The sequence below is a fragment of the Phocoena phocoena genome, chromosome 13 (assembly GCF_963924675.1).
Source record: "Phocoena phocoena chromosome 13, mPhoPho1.1, whole genome shotgun sequence".
NCBI classification, from domain to species: Eukaryota; Metazoa; Chordata; class Mammalia; order Artiodactyla; family Phocoenidae; genus Phocoena; species Phocoena phocoena.
In genome coordinates, this window is record NC_089231.1 from 67,963,651 (window position 1) to 67,986,915 (window position 23,265).

The 23,265-nt window shown below is 48.5% G+C and overlaps 1 protein-coding gene across 8 annotated transcripts in view; it reads right to left on the reverse strand.

Moving 5' to 3' along the window:
- The window catches only part of NF2 (NF2, moesin-ezrin-radixin like (MERLIN) tumor suppressor), a 75,125-nt gene that overhangs the window by 6,208 nt on the left and 45,652 nt on the right, over window positions 1–23,265 (reverse strand). For 4 of the 8 annotated variants that reach the window (XM_065889857.1, XM_065889854.1, XM_065889852.1 and 1 more), the window contains 10 exons: window positions 22,186–22,261; window positions 19,659–19,793; window positions 14,732–14,806; window positions 12,950–13,063; window positions 10,297–10,419; window positions 9,415–9,632; window positions 8,111–8,216; window positions 7,510–7,637; window positions 5,511–5,676; window positions 4,087–4,122 (listed from right to left, as the gene is read on the reverse strand). In XM_065889857.1, the coding sequence (XP_065745929.1) occupies window positions 4,087–4,122; window positions 5,511–5,676; window positions 7,510–7,637; window positions 8,111–8,216; window positions 9,415–9,632; window positions 10,297–10,419; window positions 12,950–13,063; window positions 14,732–14,806; window positions 19,659–19,793; window positions 22,186–22,261 (1,177 nt within the window). Of the gene's footprint in view, window positions 1–4,009; window positions 4,123–5,503; window positions 5,677–7,509; window positions 7,638–8,110; window positions 8,217–9,414; window positions 9,633–10,296; window positions 10,420–12,949; window positions 13,064–14,731; window positions 14,807–19,658; window positions 19,794–22,185; window positions 22,262–23,265 lie in introns of those variants that run through there. The other 4 variants (XM_065889858.1, XM_065889856.1, XM_065889850.1 and 1 more) reach the window with 3 other exon arrangements.

A 23,265-nucleotide genomic window follows, 5' to 3' on the forward strand; every position in this document is an offset into this window, starting at 1 on the left:
GGTGGTAAAATACCCTAGAAGGGCAAGGCAGGTTTTGCACACTCCTCAACGCCTCCCAAAGGGCAACTGCTTGACCAGGTAAAGCCCACCAACCAAAGGGAGGGACTGGATCGTGGTCTTTTGGCAAAGAGGCTGGTAGAATCTTCTACCTAGGGAGCTACCAGGAACAAGCAAGAAAACTGGAAGCGCTCGACAGTTAAGAGGCGCGTGGACATTCGGTCTGCGTGAGGTGGGAGTAGCCTTCAGGGATGAGCCCAGGCTTCACGACCAGGAGGAGGGTGCCCCGAGACCAGCCCATGCCTGCGACGCCTCCCCCGAGCTTCCCACGGAGCCAGTGCCCTCTCTCCTGTGTTCTTCATCCGCACCTGGTGCCTCTGCTGACCCCTGCTCCCCACTCCACTCCTGCTCCCCTTTCTTCTCCACCCTCCCCCCACCACATCTGCCCTGTTCTCACAAAGGGAAAGTTCTGGAGCCAGGGAGCCAAGGCAGGGGACGCTCCACCAGACATCGCAGGGTTTCCGAAGCAGGCAGAGCCCTGTGGGTCCCTGAGCGGGGTCTGGGGGTGCTGAATGTGTTCACCACACGGGCAGCGCAGCCTGTGGAGCTGCCCCCGTCCAGGCAGGCGATGCTGATGGAGGTCACAAGGGAGGCCTGGCTGGTTGCTTTAACTGTGGGAGACGTCTTTCACGCTTATTCACCCTCGCTCTGTGATTTATCACTTCCCTGGTGTTTTAAGTGCTCCACTTGACTCGGCCAGCCCTGCATCTCCAAAGGGAGTCCATGCAAATTGAAGATGACATTGAACTTTTATGTCTTCCCGATCTGAGAGAGGCGGCTGGAGCTTCAGATAAATGTCGAGGCTCCCCATTCCTGCTCCTCCACCAGCGGAAACCACAGCTAGACCTCGATGGTTCGCACCATTTACGAAAAAAAATAAGCTTTCTAAGCTCTATGACCCACAGGATTTCTCATTTGTCGACTGCCTTTGAAATCCTGTGCTTCTTCAGAGACCACGGGCACAAAAAACAAAGACAAGTTTCCTGGCGCCCATACCAGCCCAGAATTGAGGAGTGAAGCTGTCCCTTGAGAGGGCATGAAGGCTGCGAACGTGTTGTCACCTCCAGAATGTGCTGCCCAGCTAAGTCACACCTGGCCACCACCCACTTCATCAGTGCAGTGGCTCTGAAGGCAAGAGGTTCAAGCCCAAGACACCGTGTCCCCCTCCCCCAGACTCACTGCCAGACCCCACGCCCTCGCTCACAAGACCCAGAGTCCAGGAATACATGTCACGGTCACTCCCCCCGAGAATGCCACAAATCTACGTTCCCAAGGGCAGCTTCTGATCACTAGCACCGCTTGGGACTCTGATGCAAATGCCAAACCAGTTGTACTGATTATTGATTGGGAGAAAATTGAAATGTGGCGTTAAGATTAGCAGGAGGAGAAAAATACACCCTTGCAAATCCAAATCAGATAGTACAGTCAGCGGAGTTCATTCTGGAGTTTTAAAAGTTTTTACCTCTAAACACACGGAAACTAAAACACTTACTGTATACGCGTGTCACAAGTTGTGCACGTAACTGTGGTGCGTCCCTCAGCCCAGGCTCACAAGCAGATTCGTTTCTTTATATAATTTTAAGCACTCGCTGAGTCCTTACAGTGAACTCACTAAATTCTCATAACAATCCTGGGGTGGGGTGGGGGAACGAACTGTTTATTCCCTTTTTACAGGTGAGGACACTGACCCTTAACAGAAGGTAAGAATTTTAGAGACAGTAAGTGGCAGAGCAGCGGCAACCCTGGTGAAGAAAACTGGACTGCCTCTCAGCATTCCCATGTAACCCGTGGGTAAACCCTTGTAATTAGCTTAAGTGTCACCAGCCCTGGAGGGTCCTGATGAGTCAGGGTCAGACACCGGCCTCGAGGTGAGGCAGGAGAGGACAGACAGCAAGGGGGAGGAGTACACCTGGATCACGGGAGGTAGCAGAACCAGTCTTTCCTTGAAGAAATCTATGATCAAAAGACATGAAAAACAAAACAAAAATCAATGCAGGCTGGTTTGAACCAAGATTAATGACAAGTTTCAGGACAATGGAAACTCTCCAGTTCACCACCGGTCTGCATTTCTCATCCCGGACTCTCTAGATGGAGCTGTGCCCTTGACATTCTAGGCGCCCACACTTCAAAGCCCGCCGTGGTATTTCTCATCAGCTAGGCTCACTTCAGCCCAGACCACAGCAGGCACAAGGCCAGAGCCGCCCCAGCACAGCAGGTGACTGGCTGTCAGGCTTGGTCACTGGCCACAGGGACCACCAAAGTCGAGAAAGTGGAAAGTGCATCCAACTTCACGTGTAGCAAAAGCTGCCACTATTTAATCTGGTGATACTAAGTCCAGCTGTATTAAGAGCCAACTCCATTTTATTAATCCTTGATTAATCAGAATTCTTGATTAACTGGAGCTTGGCAGAATACTTTGAAAACAAGTTCACATCAAGACACTAAAAAAAAAGAAAAAAAAAAAGGCTTCTGTGCATGTCCTAGGAGCGGTACACATTTGACTATAAATCAAACATCATTTGTCTATAATCACAGCTCAGTGAGAACTGACGGTCAGAACTGGGTCCCTGAAGAATTTAAGCGTTCTGAATCATTACAGAAAGAAGAGAGGTGAAATCATATAAAGGTAGAACAGGACGGTCACATGCAGAGAGTATCTGACAGCACAGACTAAGACAAAAAGGGACTTCCTGCGTGCCCCTGTGCTTGCCACGGGGTCCAGGAAGCCACAGTGGAGCCGCCCCGGGGTCCTCTGGGTGCCACGGGGTGATCCCTTGAGCAGAGGTGCCACCCGGCCCGCCCACTCCGTGCTCTTCACACCTGCCCGGCGTGGAGCATGCACCGCTTGGTGCTGGCGTGTTCAGCGCCAGCGTGCCGTATGAAAGCTGAAGAAACAGGAGCCTGCTAAACAAAAGTGTCACACGCAAACTGTGGTTCACGCCACGGGTTCCTGGAACCACTGACAGATTGAATCCATCTTCTAATGAGATCCACCTGGGACTTTAATAACAACCACAAATAGGACCTATCCTATGCCAGATCGCACTGCTTCGCACAGAGCTTCCAATGGGCTTATTTTATTCTAGGAGCAGAAAGCACGGTGAGGACACCGAAGGACACATCCCATGTGACTGTCAGGTGTGGGTGGGCTTGCTGGCGGGGGTACTACTGGGGAGCAGGCGAGGAGCAGAGGCCTAATAAATTCTCTCCACTGCCTAGGCCTGTTGGGAGAATAATGAACTGTTGCAGAAGGAAAGCAGCAATTATTCAATTAATTCGCTCCACGAGCACTGACTACCCGTCTGCTGGGTGCCCGGACTTCTCTGTCCCGACATGAGTTCACGCCGACTGCGACCGTGCCCCAGACTGCGGAGAAGCCCAGGCAGAGGTGGCCGTTAGTGTGCCGGCGAACAGCGAGTCCGCTTAGCCTGACTGCGTATCAGACCCCTGTGCTATTGGTTTGCTGTACTTGAAAAGAGAATAGATGCGTACAGAAAGGGAGGCTCTAGAGGAGAAAATGAGGGAACACGGGCAGCCCCTTCATCCCACGACCAGAAGCCGCCAGGTATGACTGCGGGTCTTCAGAGGCTGTCAGAGGCTGATCTCGTTTTAAAGGCACCAGTCTTAAGAACACCCAAATTGACCCCGTTTCCATGCTAGGGTTATTTATCTAAGGAGTACGCCACCAAGACAAAGGACTTTAGACAGACCTGACCGGACAAGAAGCCATGACCTTCCCCAGCCCGACAACGACACAAGATGTGAAGGACGGCTGGTCCTACAGCCCCAGGACATGCTCTTCAGAACGAGGCAGCCTTCCGGACCCTGGAGGCTGTTCTGGCCCCACAGGGCGGATGCCTGCTCTCAGACTCGAAGCATGCTGCGGCCAGTCCCCAGGCGCCACCTGCCCTCGGGAGGGCTCGGCATGGCCCGGGGACAGAGACAGGCAAGCTCATGCAGGGGTTAGTATCACAGAGGTCAGTCCCATCACCACATACAGAGTACCTGGGAATAACCTACTTTGAGGGCTCAAATGCAGATAGGTCTTCTGCCTTGGGCTTGAGGCTAAACCAGCAAAATAAAATGAAGAAAAACAAAAACATACCCTGTGATATCAACAATGCCACATGTGCCATTTGCAAAATGCTCAGACAGGCCTGAATCGTGACAAGTCACTTCATTTGTGTGTTTTTATGGCTTGGAAACGGGTCTCCTCAGCTTTCAGCACCCCAGGGCCCTGTGGTCGAGGGCCCGGCTCACGGAAGCAGTGGCAAAGATGAGCCTGTGCCCGGCGCCCGGGGGAGCGAGTGGGGCAGGGAGGGGTCCGAGGCAGCTCCTGTGAGGCCCAACTGGCTCACTGGCCCAGTCATCCTTCTTTCTCTCTGCTCACTGGCTGAGGCCTCGCTCCAGCTCCCCTTTGCTAACTGTTTCAGAATTTGGTTTGGAAGGGAAACCCGGTAAGTTACAGAAGTTGGAGGAAAGAAGAACGTGGACTGTGGAAAGGTCTCTCACTCCAGGTCACGCTATTAAAAGGAATTCTCTACTCGGTGCCAATACTAACCGGAGACAAGAGGGAGGATGCAGGGATCCCGACTGTACCCCTCAACGATGGCAGGTAGATACAGATCTCTTGAAAACAGACAGTTCTCAAACTGGGAGATCAATTTAAAGACTACGCTAAAGCGTACAAAGTGAAACACATCTATCACCACCTAAACTCAATGAAGAGCCTTGTCTTACTGACCCCCATTTTACGGGTGTTAGCCTGGTCCTGGGGGAAGAGACAGGAGCTGACATCACCTGGCAGGAGAGGACCTTTCCGCTTTGCCCAGCGTAAGAGATGTACACTCTTGGGCTGATAGTATGGAATTTAACTTCCTCCAAAATGCTGAAAGCTCAAAATATCCGTGGAGAAAGACATGAAACTGTTAGCAACATAAATGAAGTCTCATCTCTTAAAACATTAAGGTTCTTCTAGATACTCCCTTTGAAGTCTGAAAAACGTTAAAAATTCAGAATTTGGTTTCTAAATCAAGAACAGAATTTTACAGTCCTTGCCACTTAAAAACACAAAAAGACGAGAGGGAGAGTCCATTCTCAACAGCCTCCCTTTCATTTTGCTTTCTCATTAAGTAAGGCAGCTCCCTGGGCAGAACTCCCCTCGGCTTAAAAGACAGAATTGCTTCACTGCTAAATGATGGATCAAAACCTGTCCTGTAACCATGATTCATTTCATCAGAGCTTTTAACACAAGCTCCCCTTCCATCGAGTCAATGGATTCACAGACATTGGCAGATTAAATTCCCTTTCTGGCGTGAGTCAAAAAAATTCCTCAACTAAGTACATATAAAAACTGACAACAGTCTAATGACTCGGCTACTGAGGAGACCAGATGCCAACCTCACATTTCATTAACGACTGTCCTAATCAGCAAAAGACAAGAGACTCGGTACCTTTTTAATGGTATTGTGTTTGCTGCTGGTGCCGCCCTGATCAGAGTTCTCGTTGTGCAGAATATCTAAGGCCGTCTCCCTCTCTTTGAGTTTCAAGGCCTCGATCTCTGTCTTGAGTTCGTTGAGCTGCTCCTGCAGGTGCTTGCTCTTCTCCATATACTCCACTCTGCCAGAGGGAGGACAGAGTATCAGGGGGTCTGGCAAACAGTGAGGCGCACCGTGGCAGAGAGGCTCCAGACCCACACGCTGCGTGGCCTGGGACCCAGGGTCTGAGCCTGGGGTTCACATCTCTGCTTGGCCACTCGCGGGCCATGGGAGCTTGGGCCAGTCACTAAACTGCTCTGCATCTGTTTCCTCATCCATAATATAGGGATAATGATCACAGGGCTGTGGTCGGGATTAAACAGAAGGAAGTGCAGGAAAGCCCAGTAAACTCCCATACTCCCATACCATACCAGTTGTAATGGATAACAGATAGTTTATCCACAGAAAACAACACAAGAAACAAGCCTCCTGGCATCCAAAACAATCTTGTCTCAACCCTTCTCGGAGAAGTAATTCCATTCTAGTGACCTCTTCTGATAGGCCATGGCCACATCCCTACTTGTTTTGGGACATAATCTCCTAAAGATGACAGAAGCTCACTCAGCAAACACCAGGAATAGAAAGATGCCCACCACCACCTGCAAGCACACATGGTTATCTATGAAGGAAACCATCCTCAGGGTGTCCAGCTACACGGGCACAGCCAGGCAAACTGGGCATCACAGATACAAGGGACCTTCTGCAGTGATTCCCACGCACGGGTGGTGCCTGGTGCGCACAGGTAATGAGTAAGAAAACATAAACTGTGAAAAAGCAGTAAGCAGCCTCACCCTGATCACACAACCATGTACTGCTGAGCACACCCAGAAAACAGTGAAGGGTAGAGGGGCTGAGCACACCCAGAAAACAGTGAAGGGTAGAGGGGCTGAGCACACCCAGAAAACAGTGAAGGGTAGAGGGGAACTCCACCACGGGTGGAGGGGACGGGGGGTGCCACAGACACAGACGCTGGGTCCCTCTATCCTCAGAACACGAGCCCAGAGAGACTTACCGCCCGGCCTGTGGCTGCCCGTGCTGGACACGGACAGGGTTACCTGAGGACACCAAACAGGTGAAAGCACATGGGCCGCAAAGTCAGACGGATGAAGCGCTGAACCCCGGATCTGTCCCTCATCAGCTGTGGGGTGCTGGGTGAGCTCCTTAAATGCTCTAAATCTGGGTTCTCATTTATAAATGGGAACACTAAACCTACCTTTGAAGTCAGTTGGTGGGAACGGAATGAGATAAAAGATAAAGGACCCTGTCACCCAGGCACCTCGTGCCTGGTAGCTACTGTGACATTTCCCTGCCCAGCCATGGCACAGATGGCCGATTTACCGACGGCCCTGATTAGGGGACCTCGGTTAGGTGCCCTCTGCAGTGGGGCTCCCTTCCATCTCAGAGCCACGTCCCCTGACCATAAAGTGAAGGAGGAAGACAGCTCAGGGCACGCCGGGCTCAAAGTGCGGATCCCGCAGCAGGGCTGCTCAAGATGACTGTAGCCCCAGCCGTTTGCCCTCCTCAGCCTTGAGCTGGAGTTTCTTCTCTCTCGCCCTTGTTCTAGACATGGGACCCGCCACAGAGCTCAGGCGCCAGAGAACACAACTAGGAAACGTGTCGCATCACCAGGTTAGAACACGACCACCATGGACCACCACGTGAACAGCGGTCTGACTGGCTTGGAGACCTCTGACAGCCAGTCCTAGACTTCAGGTGAGCTCTGGAGTAACTATAAACTCCGGATCACCAATCAAGTGTCATTTTTATCCTGGAAGATGAATGCTGGTCTGTCGCCCTTCATTTCCAATTAGGAAATTCCTCTCCCGGTGGGTGAGGACAGAACAAACCTTTGTAGGAGTTAGTGCCAGGCTGCCCACGCGGGGCACAGGGGAGGGGAGGGGAGGGGGCTCCGTACTTTTCTTTCTCTATCTCCATGGAAAGCCGCTTCATGTCAGTATCCTTGAAGTCGAAAGACAGGCTGTCACCAATGAGGTTGAAGCTTGGTATGTCAGGAGGCAGCGGGGCTGGGAGTGGGTTCATAGGCTACGAAGGAGAAATCTGATTAGGAGGTTCGGTTCCACAAGAACAGAGGGCACTGCTGCGTCAACCACCCACCCCTCCAGAGGCCACAAAGGCTCTGGACCCAGCGTGCCCACCCCTGAAGCAGAAAGGGAGGCAGTTAGATTTGTTTTGAGGACTTTCTCCTCCCAGATCAGAGGGTTGTCTAAAATATGGCCCCAATCTACGTCTCCCACCATCTGCCCTATAAGATCGTCAATGGTATCATTTATTACCCCTTGGACCACTTTGCTTCCCACCTCTGTTACTTTGCTTAAACCAAGTCACCTCCCCACGTCCCATCTCTCTTTCAAGGCCCTAGAACATTCTGCACCATTCACTCCACCATGCGTTTGCTTAACAGTCGCCCTGAAGGCCCCACCAGGGGAACCGGAGGGCTGGGAGGGAAGGGACCGCTACGAGGTGAGAAGCAGCGCGGCTGGCAGCCCCAGGCTCACCGGGTATGTGGGCTTGGTGGTGATTTCCAGGAGCTTCTGCTTGGCTCTTCGCTCTGCCTCGCGGGCTTCCTGCAGGTCCTGCTTCAGCTGATCTGCCTCCTTGGCCCTGCAAGGAGAGAAGGGGCCCTCAGCTCCACAGAAGATGACAGGAGGAGGAAAGAGACCCCTCTTCCCCCTTGACCCCTGGAGAGGAGGGAGCTGGATTAACCCTGAGGGTGGCACCAGACCAGGCAAACAAGCACGGGGGTTGGGGGGTGGAGGAGGATTTACATGAAATCAGAACTTCCGAAGCAGGAACAACATTCCCAGGTATTGTTCATTTCAACTGATTTCCAGTTTAAATCAAAACTGGGAGAGCAGTGAAGCAGGTGGCCAGAAGAGTCAAGGATGAACCTTTGCAACTGGGGGAGGGGGAGGGAAATCAGGGGAGGAGCTAGAAGCTTCCTCTGCTTCTTTCTGGGTGAGAGTAGGCTGGGCAAAGGTGTCATACTGGATCACAAAGGGCAGGATGTGAAAGAACTGATTCTTCACGACCCCCAAGTGAAACAACCTCCTCGGGCAGGAAGATAAGTACGTCGCTGAGGGCCTCGTGCCTCGTCAGGACACTGGACCCAGGGGACCCAGCCCAACACACACCATTCACGGGGAAGGGACCGCACATGGAAAGAAAGGAGCCTGGGGCAGGGCGGGAAACGTGGAACCGTATTCCCAGAATGACACGCAAAGAATGGAGAGGAAACTGTAGCGACTGCACCCTGGCAGTGAAAAGCCCAATTCAGGTGTTCTAAACCCACAGACCGAGTGCCGCGAGGAAGGAGCCAGGGTTGTCTGACGGCTGCGGAACCAGCACAGCCCAGAGCCTCCAATTGTCTTTGAAAAGCACAGACTACAGTCCCATCCTTCGACCTGGTCGTGAGCCAGGGCACCCTGCCCTCCCCTCCCATCTTCAGGGAAGCGTTAAAGGTGAATAGCTGCTGTCTCCCCACACACCCCTCAAACCAAAAGGGAAAAGAAGCACATTCTGTAAATGTCAGAAGAGCCTCCTCATGTCTCCTCAGCTAACAGCAGCCTGTGGACAAGCTCGATGGTTTTCCTGCAAACACGAGCATCACAGAGGCGGGGGCTCATCGCAAAGGCACAGCCCGACCAGAGTCCACTGGACAGGAGAACTAGGTTCCTGCACCCGTCCAGCTCCAGCCCCACCGGCCTGTGCGGGAAGGAGCCTCTGCCCCTGCCTGGGAGATGGGTCAGCAGCTGCCAGCAGGCTCTGCCCCAGCGCAGGGCCTCCCCGCCCCCATGCTGACCTCCTCTCGGACTCCTCAGCCATCTTCAGCGCCAGCACTTCGGCCTCCAGCACCTTCTGCTCCATAAGGCGCTTCTCTTCCTCTGTCCGGATGGCCGTGGCCTTGATGCGCTGCATCTCCTGTTCGGCCTCTGCCGCCTTCTGTGCCAGGAGCTTTGCCTCCTCCTCAGTGATTTGGGCCTTTTCGGCCAACAGGTCGGCTGTCTCCTCGGACCGCATCTGGAGAAAAGAGCGTGCTCAGCGGGAACAGGAGTCCTGTGCCTGTCATCCCGCCCCGATCAGGCCTCAGACACTCAGGTCAGCAAGGACCAAGGTCTTGGACTCCTTGGGGCCCTGCCACTGAGTGTCCCCAAGCCACACCCTTCAACTTCTCAGAAGGCCCTTCAGGGTCCCTCCATGGGGACCCACTTGAGCTGAGGCTACACTTTATGAGGGAGAAACCCAACTTAACTCTGTCCTTCTTTCTCTTTAGATAAGTGCTTCAAAAGCACGGGAGACTGTGCCCTCTGGGGACACGTCACAATGTCTAGAGACATTTTTGATTGTCACAAATAGGGGAATTTAGTGGGCAGAGGCCAGGGACACGGCCAACCAGCCCTCAACACACAGGATGGCCCCCACCAGGGGATGACCTGGCCCCGAGGTGGGGCAGGCCAAGGCTGAGACACCCTGCGGGAAAGGTGACCCACAGTGAGTGGAGTCTGCCTGCACTTGGAGGTTGAACTCAATCTAAATCTGCTCCTGGAAACACAGGCGGAGAGGAAGACAATAATTTTAAGCCAAAATGTCAAAGTAAATGTGCCTAATTCTGGAGTTGGGGGCCTAACTCCAGAACCAGAGGGAGTCCGAGTAGCCTCCCAGGACCCAGCCCCTTGGAAATCACCAGGGCTTCGTTGGCCATCGTCGCCTCTTCCTTCATCTGCAGCAGCCTCCTCTCCAGTTCGTCCCTCGTGCGTTCAGCCTCCTCCCTCATCTGCTTCTCTCGAGCGAGGCGCTGCCTCTCCATCTAGGGGGAACGAGCGGCCGCTGGTCACAGGGCCCATGACCTGCTGTGCCACAGATCTGAGGACAGCCAGTGCCCAGGGTCTCCCCTCTGGGGACCCTTTTCTTCCCTGGACTTTAGGTACCAGTGTCGTTCTCCTCGCCCACCACCCTCCATCCTTCTAAACCAGCTCTAGAGTGGAAAGCCGTGCTTCTTGAAAAATCATCTAGTTGTAAATGAACAAACAGCAGAACACGGAGCCAGTCTCCACCTGGATGTACGGGCGCATCCGTACACGCTGGGTACGGAAACAGCTACCTGGCCAACGTGCCTGAGACCCCAGTGGCTCTGCCCTGCAGCTGACAGGACACAATGCAGGCTCCTTCTCCCCAAGGAGACCACGTGTCCCTCTCCACCACCGTGAGCCACCGTGCCACTTCTTATCCACACAGACCCCTCCCACACCTCTAATCTCATCAACAGTAGCTCCACTCTTGCCTCTGACCCTCAGGAGAAGATGGAATCATCCGTGTGATGCATCAATAGCTCACACATCGTATTTCACAGCAGGAGGCGGCGGCAGCCAGGCACAGACCCCCAGAGCCTCAAGCGAAAGCAACTCCTGAGCCAGGCCTGTGACAGGAGGGAGCACGGGGGGAGGAGTGAGGACGCGGCCCTGATCCTTACGGCACCAGCACTAAGCTGCTGCCGCCTCCCTTGCCTTCTGGATCACTGTATTAATTGGGCCACACGCCGAGCTTAACAAGCAGAGGACAAGTGCTATTCTCTGTGATCCTAGGGCTCTAGCTGAGTTCGGAAAGCAGGAGCCAGAAGTGACCACTGCACTATTTTCTTCCTTAAATAATTAAAGCACATTTAATTACTTACTTCTTGCTTCAATCTTCTCCCAAACACAAGATTTTTAAGATTGCTGCTTTTTCTAAATAGTAAGTCATACAAATGCATTGGGCCTCGAAGGAATAATGCAAAGACAAGCAATAAAATACAGTAAATTTTTCTCCTGTTTTCCTCTTGCAGGTCAATGAAAAGCCTGGCCGATTTGTTCTCTAATTTCCATCATATTACAATTCCCATTAGGTGGATGACTAGATCCCCATTATCCTCCACTTGAAAAAAGTCTACAATTCCCTTCTGCTCTCAGCATTGCACCCTCCCTGAGACCTCCACCCCCATCATAAGGGACCTCCTGTTTGCAAAGCGGTTTCAGCTCACAAAGACCTTCAGGTACAGTGTGTCCTCTGATCTGAGACACAGAAGAGAGATACTTAGCTCCACTTGACAGATAAGAAAACCGAGATCTGGAAGGTAAGTCAATCACTAGGGTCACACACTAAGTTTCACATCTGGCTCCAAGGTCAATGTCTGTACTGCTGGGCCATGGAGCCCCTGACCTGTGGTTGCCAGATGCCAGGAACACGCATCTGCCATCCTACAGGCAGTGCAGGTCCAGGGGTGTGTTCAAGCTACTCTCTGCACAGCCTGGAGGCTTACACACTCCTTGCCGTGATCAGATCTCTCACTTCTAAGCTTTCCTCTGCTGACAAAGAGGTCAGAGAGGGCTCTTCTTGAAGTTGCCACTGTGACCCTGTGCTGGCCCAGGAGCATTTCTTTGTCCAGCAAAATCCATTCCACTGCCCCCCACCCCACCCCAAAGCATCCCGAAGAGTACATCTGTGGCCTGCCATCTCAGAGAGCAAAGAGACGGAGCCGAGAGCACAGAGACGGAGCCGAGAGCACAATGGATCACACTGGGCATTTCATTCTAAACCTCAGGGCCGGGAGCCAGCTTCGTCGGAGGACCCAAATTAGAGAGCTGCACACAGACTAATTATTACCCCTCCAAGCCTGCAAGTCCTAAGGGCAGCCGATTGCAGCTACTGCTACTCTGTCTAGTAGTTCATCCAAAGCCATGATTGATATTTCTCAGCAGCGGGGCTCAGGTTAGCTGTGCGGATTGCGGTGAGTCAAAAAGGTCTAAGAGTAGAAAACAATGATGCAGATCGTCCAGGCTGCTGATAACGTGCTCCTGGCACCTCTCGCTGTGGGCGATGTGCCGCCTGGGCTGACCTGCAATGGGGAAGCGCGGCCGGAGTCTAATTCCAGCAGTGGGCGCAGAGATGCCGCCCTGCATTCCATCACCATCTAATTAGAAAAGGAGAAGGCTGGGCACAGGAGACAGGCAGGCAGAAAGAATGAAAGTTTAGCTGCATGGACGATGGATGGATGGATGGGTGGATAGGTGGGTGGATACATGTGGGCTTGGCTATCTCTGCCCACAACGTGCATTAATCACACTTCACTCAATTCACTGGAGAAATAACTAGGGATGTGCCTTTGAGATATGCTGTTAGAGTGTATTCCTCATTTCCAGAGCTGACGTCCCACCATCATTTATTCATCAGCCAAAAAGACCCAACAGGAATAAAATAAGAGTAGGCAGATCCGTGCTCAAAGGACTCCTGTGAGCCCATGACCACTCCTTACCTCCCGGCCGAGACCACCACCAGGAGACAACGGCAGTTCACCTGCTCACCTGCTTTCTGGCCTTCTCCTCCCTGGCCTGAGCTTTCATCTGCTGAACTTCCAAAGAATCGGCCTTCCTCCTCCTCATAAACAGGTCGTGGTTCCCGATACACAGCTGGAGAATCTGTGCAATGAAAGCAGGAGAAATGTTATACCCACACGCTGACTCCACTGAGACAGCACAGCAGCTACAGCATCTTGGTCCAAGGGCTCTTGTGGGGAACCTGAGAGAAGGTATGGAGGGAAACACCAACATCCTCCCTGTGGCCTCCAGGCCTCAGCTCTGGAGACAATCACAGTGAAGAGAGGAAGGGGTGCCATTTAGCTTGTCTTCTGATGCCCCTCACTCTGCGGAGTCAGGGCGTGGCTCCGCAGACCAGGGAAGATGACGGCAAAGCTTGTTCAACAGGCAGGGCTGGGACGACAAGTCATTCGTGGGAAAAAAGTAAGTTGGATTCCCCCACCTCCACCACATGCAAAACTCGACTCCAGAGGAATTAATGCCTTAAGTGCAAAGATCAAGCCCTGGAAATTCTTAGAAGAGAACATAGAAGAATATCTTGATGGTCACAGGATACGGAAAGATGTCAAGCAAGACACAAAAATCGCAAATAGTTAAGGAAAAGATGTATACGTTTATCTACATTAAAATTTGTTAAGACATAAAAAGCAAGAGGAAAAATAAGACACAAAGTGGAAGAAGAGATAACCAATAAAGAAAACAAACAACCCAAAAGAAAAACAGCCAAAAGACAAGAAACAAGTTTGACAAAAGAGACAATGAGACTGGCCAATAAATATACAAAAAGATATTCAACCTCATTAGTAAAGATGCAAATTAATATGACACTGAGATACCATTTTAAATGCACAAGATTGGCAAAAATTTTTAAAGGCTAATAACACAATTGCTGAGGATATAGGATATAAGGCAAAAGGAAGTCTCACCCAGGGCTGTTGGATCTGTACATTAATTCACCTTCTTTGGAAAACAACGTGACATAAACTTGAATTTGGACATATACCACATGCAGGGCTATGTGAAGACACTCTCTAGACTCCAGGGAAGCAATTGCCCATGCACACCAGTGGGCAGATACAAGATGCAGAAAGCACTTAATTGTCCATTAACAGGAGAACAGAGGAAAAAAAAAAAAAATATATATATATATATATTAACAGAATATATAATGGAATACTATACAGCAGTGAAATGAAAGGACCATATCTTTGAGCATCAAAGTAGATAAATCTCAAAAATTAATGTGTAAAAAAGGCATGTGACAGAAGAACACAGTTGATAGCACATATATAAATTTCAAAAACATACATAACTTGCCGTATACGAACTAAAGTTCTGATGGAAAGCAGGGGGATATTAAGCACACAGCTGAGAATGGTGGTCACCTTTGGGGAGAGGGGGGACAGCAGGGTGCTAACGCAGGGGCGGTTCCACAGTGTTGGGGGTGTGCTATTTCTTAAAGCTTGGTGGTGGGTAGGTAGCTGTTTATTTCTGTTGTTCTTTATACCCCATGTATACATTATACATATTCTTTCATATGTATGAAGTACTTCAATAAAAATAACTTTTAGAAATTCCTCATCACAAAATGTAGGTTTGACTCTTTAGGTTAAGCTAAAGAGAAATCTTTCAAGGCTGATCAGAGAAGCACGTACCAAGTGAGTTATCATTCTACACCTCACAACATGTCACTCTGATACTGGTTCAAAAACGGCTTTCAATTTCACAGAAAAACTACAGTCTGTAACAAAAACCAGGATCTCAACTTACCAGCTTATTAACACGAAGCTTTGAGGAGTTAAATTTGAAGACGTCAATTTTCTTATCCAATGGCTTAATAGTAAACTGAAAGGAAAAAACAGAAAACAGTTTCAGTCTGATAGCCTAGAACATTGCCACCAACTGGGAAATTCCACAAAAGCAGCAACCCCCCTAGCAAAGATCCAGCACAAGGCCATGCCTTGTCCTGGCTTCATGGTGCCCAGGAAGTTCAGGATCCTGGAAGCTGGGTTCTCGGCACCATCTTAGGCTTGGAAATCTGAAATACAAACCCTTGACAGGCCCAACTTTGAGGCCAACACTGGGAGGGCCGCCGCAGAGGCGGCCCTGCCTACAGGAGGCTCACCACCTGGCTGGAACTAGACCAACAAGAGTCAACTACTCAAGAGATTACATCACGTGTTAGTGCCTCATTGGGTGGCACAAGTCACAAATCCTCAGGGTAGGATGGACATAAGCTGGTCTTAGACAAAGAATATGACAGAGAAGCTAAAAGGTAGGATGGAGGGGCATTCTGGACAGGGCAAGCAATAGAAATAAGGCAAAGATAGGGAAATGAGCAGTGCTAGCATGTGTGTGTGTGTGTGTGTGTGTGTGTGTGTGTGTGTCTGTCATTATTAACTCTTTGATGACTAAGATAAAACCATGGGTTTAGACTGGGAGGAAGGCAGGAGTGGGGGCTGGTGAGGTGGGCTGGGGATGGGCAGTCAGAAGGGCTTAGATTTGATGTGACAGCATACAGGGCGTCACCCCAGATTTCCAAACATGGGGATGGTTTGATGAAAACTGTTAATAGAAAGAATACGGTTAAAGAGTGACAAAGAATGGACTGCAGTAGAAAAGGAAAATACTACAAAAATCAAAGGGGAGAGAAAGAGGAATGCTATGGATGGGCGGGTGGGAGGGTGGGTAGCTTAGTAGGAGAACCCAGGGCCAGACTACCAGGCAGGGTCGAATATAAAGAAAAAACGGCAACTGTTGCTCTCACTCATTCCTGATGAGACCAGACAGATCCTAGATTTCAAAGATGCACTTTATTTCTTTTTTTAATTTTTTAATTTTTAACATCTTTATTGGAGTATAATTGCTTTACAATGGTGTGTTAGTTTCTGCTGTATAACAAAGTGAATCAGCTATACATATACATATATCCCCATATCTCCTCCCTCTTGCGTCTCCCTCCCACCCCTCTAGGTGGTCACAAAGCACCGAGCTGATCTCCCTGTGCTATGCGGCTGCTTCCCACTAGCCATCTATTTTACGTTTGGTAGTGTATATATGTCTATGCCACTCTCTCACTTCGTCCCAGCTTACCCTTCCCCCTCCCCGTGTCCTCAAGTCCATTCTTTACGTCTGCATCTTTATTCCTGCCCTGCCCCTAGGTTCTTCAGAACCTTTTTTTTTTTTCTTTTTTAGATTCCATATATATGTGTTAGCATACGGTATTTGTTTTTCTCTTTCTGACTTACTTCACTCTGTATGACAGACTCTAGGTCCATCCACCACACTACAAATAACTCAATTTCGTTTCTTTTTATGGCTGAGTAATATTCCATTGTATATATGTGCCACATCTTCTTTATCCATTCATCTGTCGATGGACACTTAGGTTGCTTCCATGTCCTGGCTATCGTAAATACAGCTGCAATGAACATTGTGGCACATGACTCTTTTTGAATTATGGTTTTCTCAGGGTATATGCCCAGTAGTGGGATTGCTGGGTCGTATGGTAGTTCTATTTTTAGTTTTTTAAGGAACCTCCATACTGTTCTTCATAGTGGTTGTATCAATTTACATTCCCACCAACAGTGCAAGAGGGTTCCCTTTTCTCCACGCCCTCTCCAGCATTCATCGTTTGTAGACTTTTTGGTGATGGCCATTCTAACTGGTGTGAGGTAATACCTCATTGTAGTTTTGATTTGCATTTCTCTAATGACTAGTGATGTTGAGCATCCTTTCATGTGTTTGTTGGCAATCTGTATATCTTCTTTGGAGAAATGTCTATTTAGGTCTTCTGCCCATTTTTGGATTGGGTTGTTTGTTTTTTTGATATTGAGCTGCTTGTAAATTTTGGAGATTAATCCGTTGTCAGTTGCTTCATTTGCAAATATTTTCTCCCATTCTGAGGGTTGTCTTTTCGTCTTATGTTTTCCTTTGCTGTGCAAAAGCTTTTAAGTTTCATTAGGTCCCATTTGTTTATTTTTGTTTTTATTTCCATTTCTCTAGGATGTGGGTCAAAAAGGATCTTGCTGTGATTTATGTCATAGACAAAGATGCACTTTAAACATGAATATCCACTCCCAAGAAAGACTTGCTAAGCAGATGAAGTCGTTTAGGAAGATCTATTCTTGGGTATTTCTTTCACATGCTATATTGTCCAACAAGGGGTTAGCACACAGAGGACAGAAAAATGGTCCTTTGTTTCGCTTTTGGTCAAGTGAACTTAGAAGCAGTATTGCTCTTGTGTAGGCTGCTATTTATGAATTTCGTGAGCTTATTTTTGGCCCTGCTATCAAAGCCCAGAGCTGTCAGTGGGAAACCTCAAGGAGTGGGGAAACCACAGGCTCTGTGCCACGCCGGGGCATGCACACAGAATCAATGGCTCACTTAAAATAAACCAGCACTTCTGTTGTGACAGCATGGTTGTTGTATATAATGACCAAGACTACTTCTCATCATGTCAACTCAGCTTGGGGCCCTTGCACTGTGCGAGTTACTGACCTGACGGAACTCGGGGGCGCCTTGCCCCGGGAGAGGGAATATTATTTTACTGTGTCGAGCCATCGCACTAGGGGAGACTTCACTGCTTGGCTTCCGTAAAGGATGAGTGTTTTGGGAGCCTTTGGCACGCGAAGTTGTGGATGTGCAGTAAATAGACTTTATGAAATTAGTAGATGAAAAACTACCAGCACACCTACTGCTTTAAGTCACATAGAACTTTCAGTTTAAGTGCTTTAAAAAAGAAATACCTAAATGCTCATCTCCTGGGCTACTTACAAAGATCTGAGAAGCCAAAATGTTTTGAATTAAGAAGCTCAATCTGTCTCATCAAGCATGGCTGAGTGGATCTCAACCACGTACTGGCAACCAGGGGCCTGGTGCTCCTTTCCTCAAGTTGCTACATGAGGAAAGAGAAAGCAGGAAAACTGCATGGGGTGGGGGCTCTGCAGGCAGCCACGTGGGCTGTCTCTGTTACTCACTCCACGCCCGGGCCTGCCTTCCTCAGCCTGGTGCAGAGTCTCAGGGCCCACCCTCTGTGCTTCTCTGGAAACTCGGGGGATGTGGCTTCTGCTATTCCTCTCACCAGACACAGGTCACCTGATCCCTCTGCGTCTCCGCTTCCTGAGGTGACACAGAGCAACCAGAACACAGCCCCTACTCTCACAGCAGTGTTCTTGTGAAGACTGAATCAGAGCCAGGGCAAAGCTGCTGGCAGGTGGAAAAGCACCATATCGTCACCACCTCTGTCACCCGCCGCTCACACTGAGGTTATGTATCACGGCAGTTGAGTCACTACTTGACTATAACTTCCCTGAGGGCTGAGACTGCATTCTCTACATCTTTGTTTCTCCCACAAAACCTAACACAAAGGAGATGCTCAAAAACTCTCTTAAACTTTACAATGAATGTGGCTACCAAAGGGGAAAGGGTGGGGGAGGGGATAAATTGGGAGATTGGAACTGACATATCCACACTACTATATATAAAATAGATAACTAATAAGAACCTACTGTATAGCACAGGGAACTCTACTCAATACTCTGTAATGACCTATATGGGAAAAGAATCTAAAAAAGAGTGGATATATGTATATGTTTAACTGATTCACTTTGCTGTACAGCAGAAACTAACACAACATTGTAAAGCAACTATACTCCAATAAAAATTAATTTAAAAAATTAACAAAGAATGAATAAATATAGGATTACAGCATTAGGGAAAAGTCACAATCCTATATAGTAATATTTGAATTCTAAGAGTGCTCATTTGAGTTATTCAAACTTAATTTTTCTTTAATTCTTGTAAGCAAGTTGGCCTGATATCCTTTATATCACTGCTGATATGTATACATTATGTATACTATATATATATATAAAATACATATACATTCATATACATGTTATGGAGAGGTGTGTGTGTGTGTATACCCATATCTCTGCACCACATGAATCAAGCACTGGACACAGAGAGAGGGTTTAATATACACCGCATTTAAAATATAAAGAGAGGGGCTTCCCTGGTGGCACAGTTGTTAAGAATCTGCCTGCCAATACAGGGGACATGGGTTTGATCCCTCGTCTGGGAAGATCCCACATGCTGCAGAGCAACTAAGCCCGTGTGCCACAGCTCCTGAGCCTGCACTCTGGAGTCAGCAAGCCACAACTACTGAGCCCACGTGCCACAACTACTGAAGCCCACGTGCCTAGAGCCCATGCTCCGCAACAGGAGAAGCCACCACAATGAGAAGCCTGCGCACCGCAACGAACAGTAGCCCCCTCTCACCGCAACTAGAGAAAGTCCACGCACAGCAACTAAGACCCACACGGCCAAAAATAAAAATAAATAAATTTATTTAAAAATAAAAAAACAAAGAGAATTCTCACCAGAAATAGAAAGCCAAGTAATAAGAAAGGGTTACTTTCTGGTTTGTTTACTGTTCTCCGGGTTTTAGTACTGACAGTTGAGCTTCCCAGCCTCTCATTAGTCAGCAGAGGGGTTTAGTGATGCTGTTTGAAAATAGGATGCCAGTACTGTTCTGTAAATACTATAAAGATCAACAAGCAAAAACCCAAAGCCTGGGAATTAAAGGATCTTGCTGCTAACAAGGAGCGGTCTGGCTGGGGCTGCTCCAGAAGGAGGAGAGATGGGGAAAAACCTGTTGGGCCGCCAGGGCATCTACAGCGCAGACAGGTCCTACCTCCTTGTCGCTGTACGAGATGTTTCGGATTTCGTTCCACGGGAAGGAGATCTTGGGGGTCAGCCTGTTCTCAGGGTCATAAATGTGAAGCCCCAAAGCATCCACTCCGAGCAGCAGCTCTGTGCCCTTTTTATTCTGTAGATTTGACAAAGAACAGCTACCGTCACCTCCAGCTGAGGCTCAAGGTTTTATTCAACTTCCCAAAGAACCTGGCATAGACCGTTACATGTGACAAGTTTCAACAGGTCCCAACAGAAGTCACTGTTGTCCTAGAACCCAGGGGGCCTCCAGCTTCCTGAACTGGGGCAGGTGGAGGCAAAATGATACCATTCTTGTGATTCATGTGCCCCACGGAAGGATCACTGGGGGCTCCTGTCACTGGCTCGATGGCTAAAGTAGAGGTAATCGAAACACTGTTACCGCTAATTAAATAACTGGCTTATCATAGATGAAGAATAAAAACTTGTAGGATTAAACACTCTTATGTTAAAAGAAAAGGTTATTGTACTACCAGAAAGAAAACTCTAAGTGCTGGGATCAGATGGCCTTATTTTATATTAAAATGTAGCTTCAATGTGATTAAGCAAGTATAAAGTGTTAACTGTAGAATCCAGGCTGTGGGTGTACATAGGTATGCACTGTAAAGGTCTTCCAACTTTCCTACATGTTGGAAATTTTTTACTACAAAATATCGGAAAGATATATCAAAATGAATTATATATAAATTGTGCCCCAATAAAGCTGTGTAAAACTTTTAATTGATAGACTGTACACAGGCTGTACCTCTGATGGCAGTCCGGCCAGCAGCCAGGGCACCCATAGGGCAAGCCTCCTGGGCCCCCATATCACTGACCAGTGTGCACCCGGAGGCCACCTCTTCGGGCTGCAGACCCATCCCCCTGTGCTGCAGTCTGGTCCTCGTACAGCAGTGGGGGAATCTCCCCACACCTGACCCCTTGCTGACAACAAGGAAATGGACCCAAGACTCCAGGGCAGGAAAAAAGGTCTGCAAACTGAGAAGGTGCCGGGACTGTGATGAGAAGTACAAGGCTAACAGCAGGCGTCAGGAGGAGGAGTGAGCACTCTGAGATACATCTTTTACTCAAGCTAACACCTGAAGTCAGATGTGATCACCAAACCAGGAGGGAGAGTCGTCTGCTCATCTGCAGGGCTCTTAAAACCACTGTGTTAACACAAGTGAGGCTTTGTGCTTTAAAAATCTATAGTACGTTTTGGAAAACAAGACGTTTCATTATGTTTCTAGCTTAAGTTTTTTAAAAAAATGGATTGCATCCTCTGTCTCCTATCATGAGGCTCCAACTGTTCTAGAGAATAAACAGAGAAGTGGGGACTCAAGCAGCCCCTTTTAAATTGTTTTAAGCACACGTCTTCCTTAGGTGAGGGTGAAATTTCAGGAACTTTAACACAAAGACACTAAAATATCCATTAGCCTCATCTATCATGCAATACAAGACACACACGCACAATATAGTATAATTTAGTCTGACTGCTGTAGAAATATTCCCTCATAAGAAGCTGGTTTTGAAGGGTTATAAAATACTAGTTTTCTAGAATGTAGGTGGTGGGGCAAGAGGAGTCATATGGACAAAACCACAGAAATGTGTCAAATGAGTCTTGACCTTAAAGAAACCAAACAATTAGCAAATACAAATTAATAAAACTTTAGAAAACAACCTTTGGCGTTATTAGGGAAAATCTTTTAGGCATTTGTATACTATACAAAAATGACATAATTTGTCAGCGTGCCTTATTTTATGCAAATGATCCATTAAAAATACGTATTTAGAAAACAAAGTAGAAAGCTATCCCTAGGATATTTTACATGTGTTTCAATTTACCTAAATTTAATACAAAATTTATGGAAACCCTGAAAAGGAAAGCAAGCCTTAACTATAATGATGGCTGTTTTACTGTCTACTCGTCTACAGTTTGGAACCGGGAATGAAATACTTCAGCAAATTGCATGAACTCCTTTGGGAGGAGCTGCGACCAGCAGCAGAGCCTCAGGAGAAAGATGCTTGAAAGGCCGGACAGGGGCTGAAAACAAACACTTCTCCGGTGCAGGAGCAGCGGGTTCCCAGAGTACAGCGGACTGTTAATGGTCTGCATAGAAAATCAATTAGCCTGCCAGGGAGAGTCCCCACCCAAACAAATCAGTAATCTGTAAAAGCAGCTTTACTCTCCTTGTGTCCTGGGGGAAGAAAGTATTTACCGGTGTTCCCTGTGGACCCGGATCTCACAGAGCCAGAGATAATCAAATGTTACACCAGAGCATTCAGACAGATTTCTGCCCAGACAGGACCAGGCCCTCCCGGGCTCCACCGATACTTAATCACCTAGGATCTAATTTAAGTCCCAATATAGAAAATGAGGCTCTTAGACCCTCCCCTTCCTCTTCCCCTGAACTGTTGAATACCGCCCTGGGATGGGAAGGGACCCATTTTAACAGTCTGCCCTCATTCAGTCTCCACCCACACACAGGGAACTCGCAGAGGCTTCTACACACCCGGATTGTAAAGTAGTTCACACCGTACATCTCCAGGTCCTGAGCTATCTTCAAATATTCCATTTCAGCTTCGTCCCTGCGAGGAGAATGAAAGACACCGTCACTGGCACGGAAATGAGAAATCTGGAGGGCGGCGCACACCGAGCTGAGCTTCGAAACTGTGGGAAGACGCGAGCCAGGCAGCTACCAGCCAAGCTCTGCCCGATCCCAAGTCTGTTAACCACACCACACAGAGGTGAAGCAGAATTTCCCATCCCCATGAAAACAAGAGAATAGATTCATTAGTGTCTCTTGGCTTCAATTTCACGCTTTACCCTTGGTAAATAGTGACATCCGGCTTGAGTAATTCAAGAAAAGCACACAGTACATCTCCCTCAAATGGATTTGTATGTTCTAACTTTACGTAAGCTATTGCTTTATCTAATTGCGTACTTTCTTCACCTAGAAGGTTTTGGTAATGATGTATCTCTCTCTGCAAGCTACCTGAGAGCTGCCTTTCTGATTTTATTCCTTTGGGTGTTATTGGAGGTTAAGGCACCTTCCTGATTTTAATCCTTTGGATGTTGCTAGAGGTTAGGGCAAGAGCTATCCAGGCTGTCAAACCCAAGCCAGCTCACCCACTTCTAAGTTGTGAGTCAGACTTAAAGGAAGCTCTTGAAGTAGCAATGACTTACAGAAAACTCCCAGATAGGTACAGTGTTGAAATATCTTAACCCAATTCTCCCTATGACCTTGCCTTCTTCCCTCTCTCCCATCTCAAAATGGTCTCAAATGAATTTAAAAAATTCAACCTGAGAGGATAAGCAGTGGCAAGCAGGTGGAGCAACTTGAAATCACACACGTTATTGAGGTAAATTGATACAATTGCTTTGGAAAATTGTTTGATGTTATTTGTAACAGCAAAAACCAGGAGACAATGGGACAACCTAAATGTCCATCAATAGTGGAATGGATAAATAATGTGTGGTCTATGAATACAGCAGAATTCTACACAGCAACAAAAACGGAAAAAACCACCGTTACAAGCCACAAACCGAAATCTCACAATATCATGCTGCATAAAAGAACTGAGGCACAAAT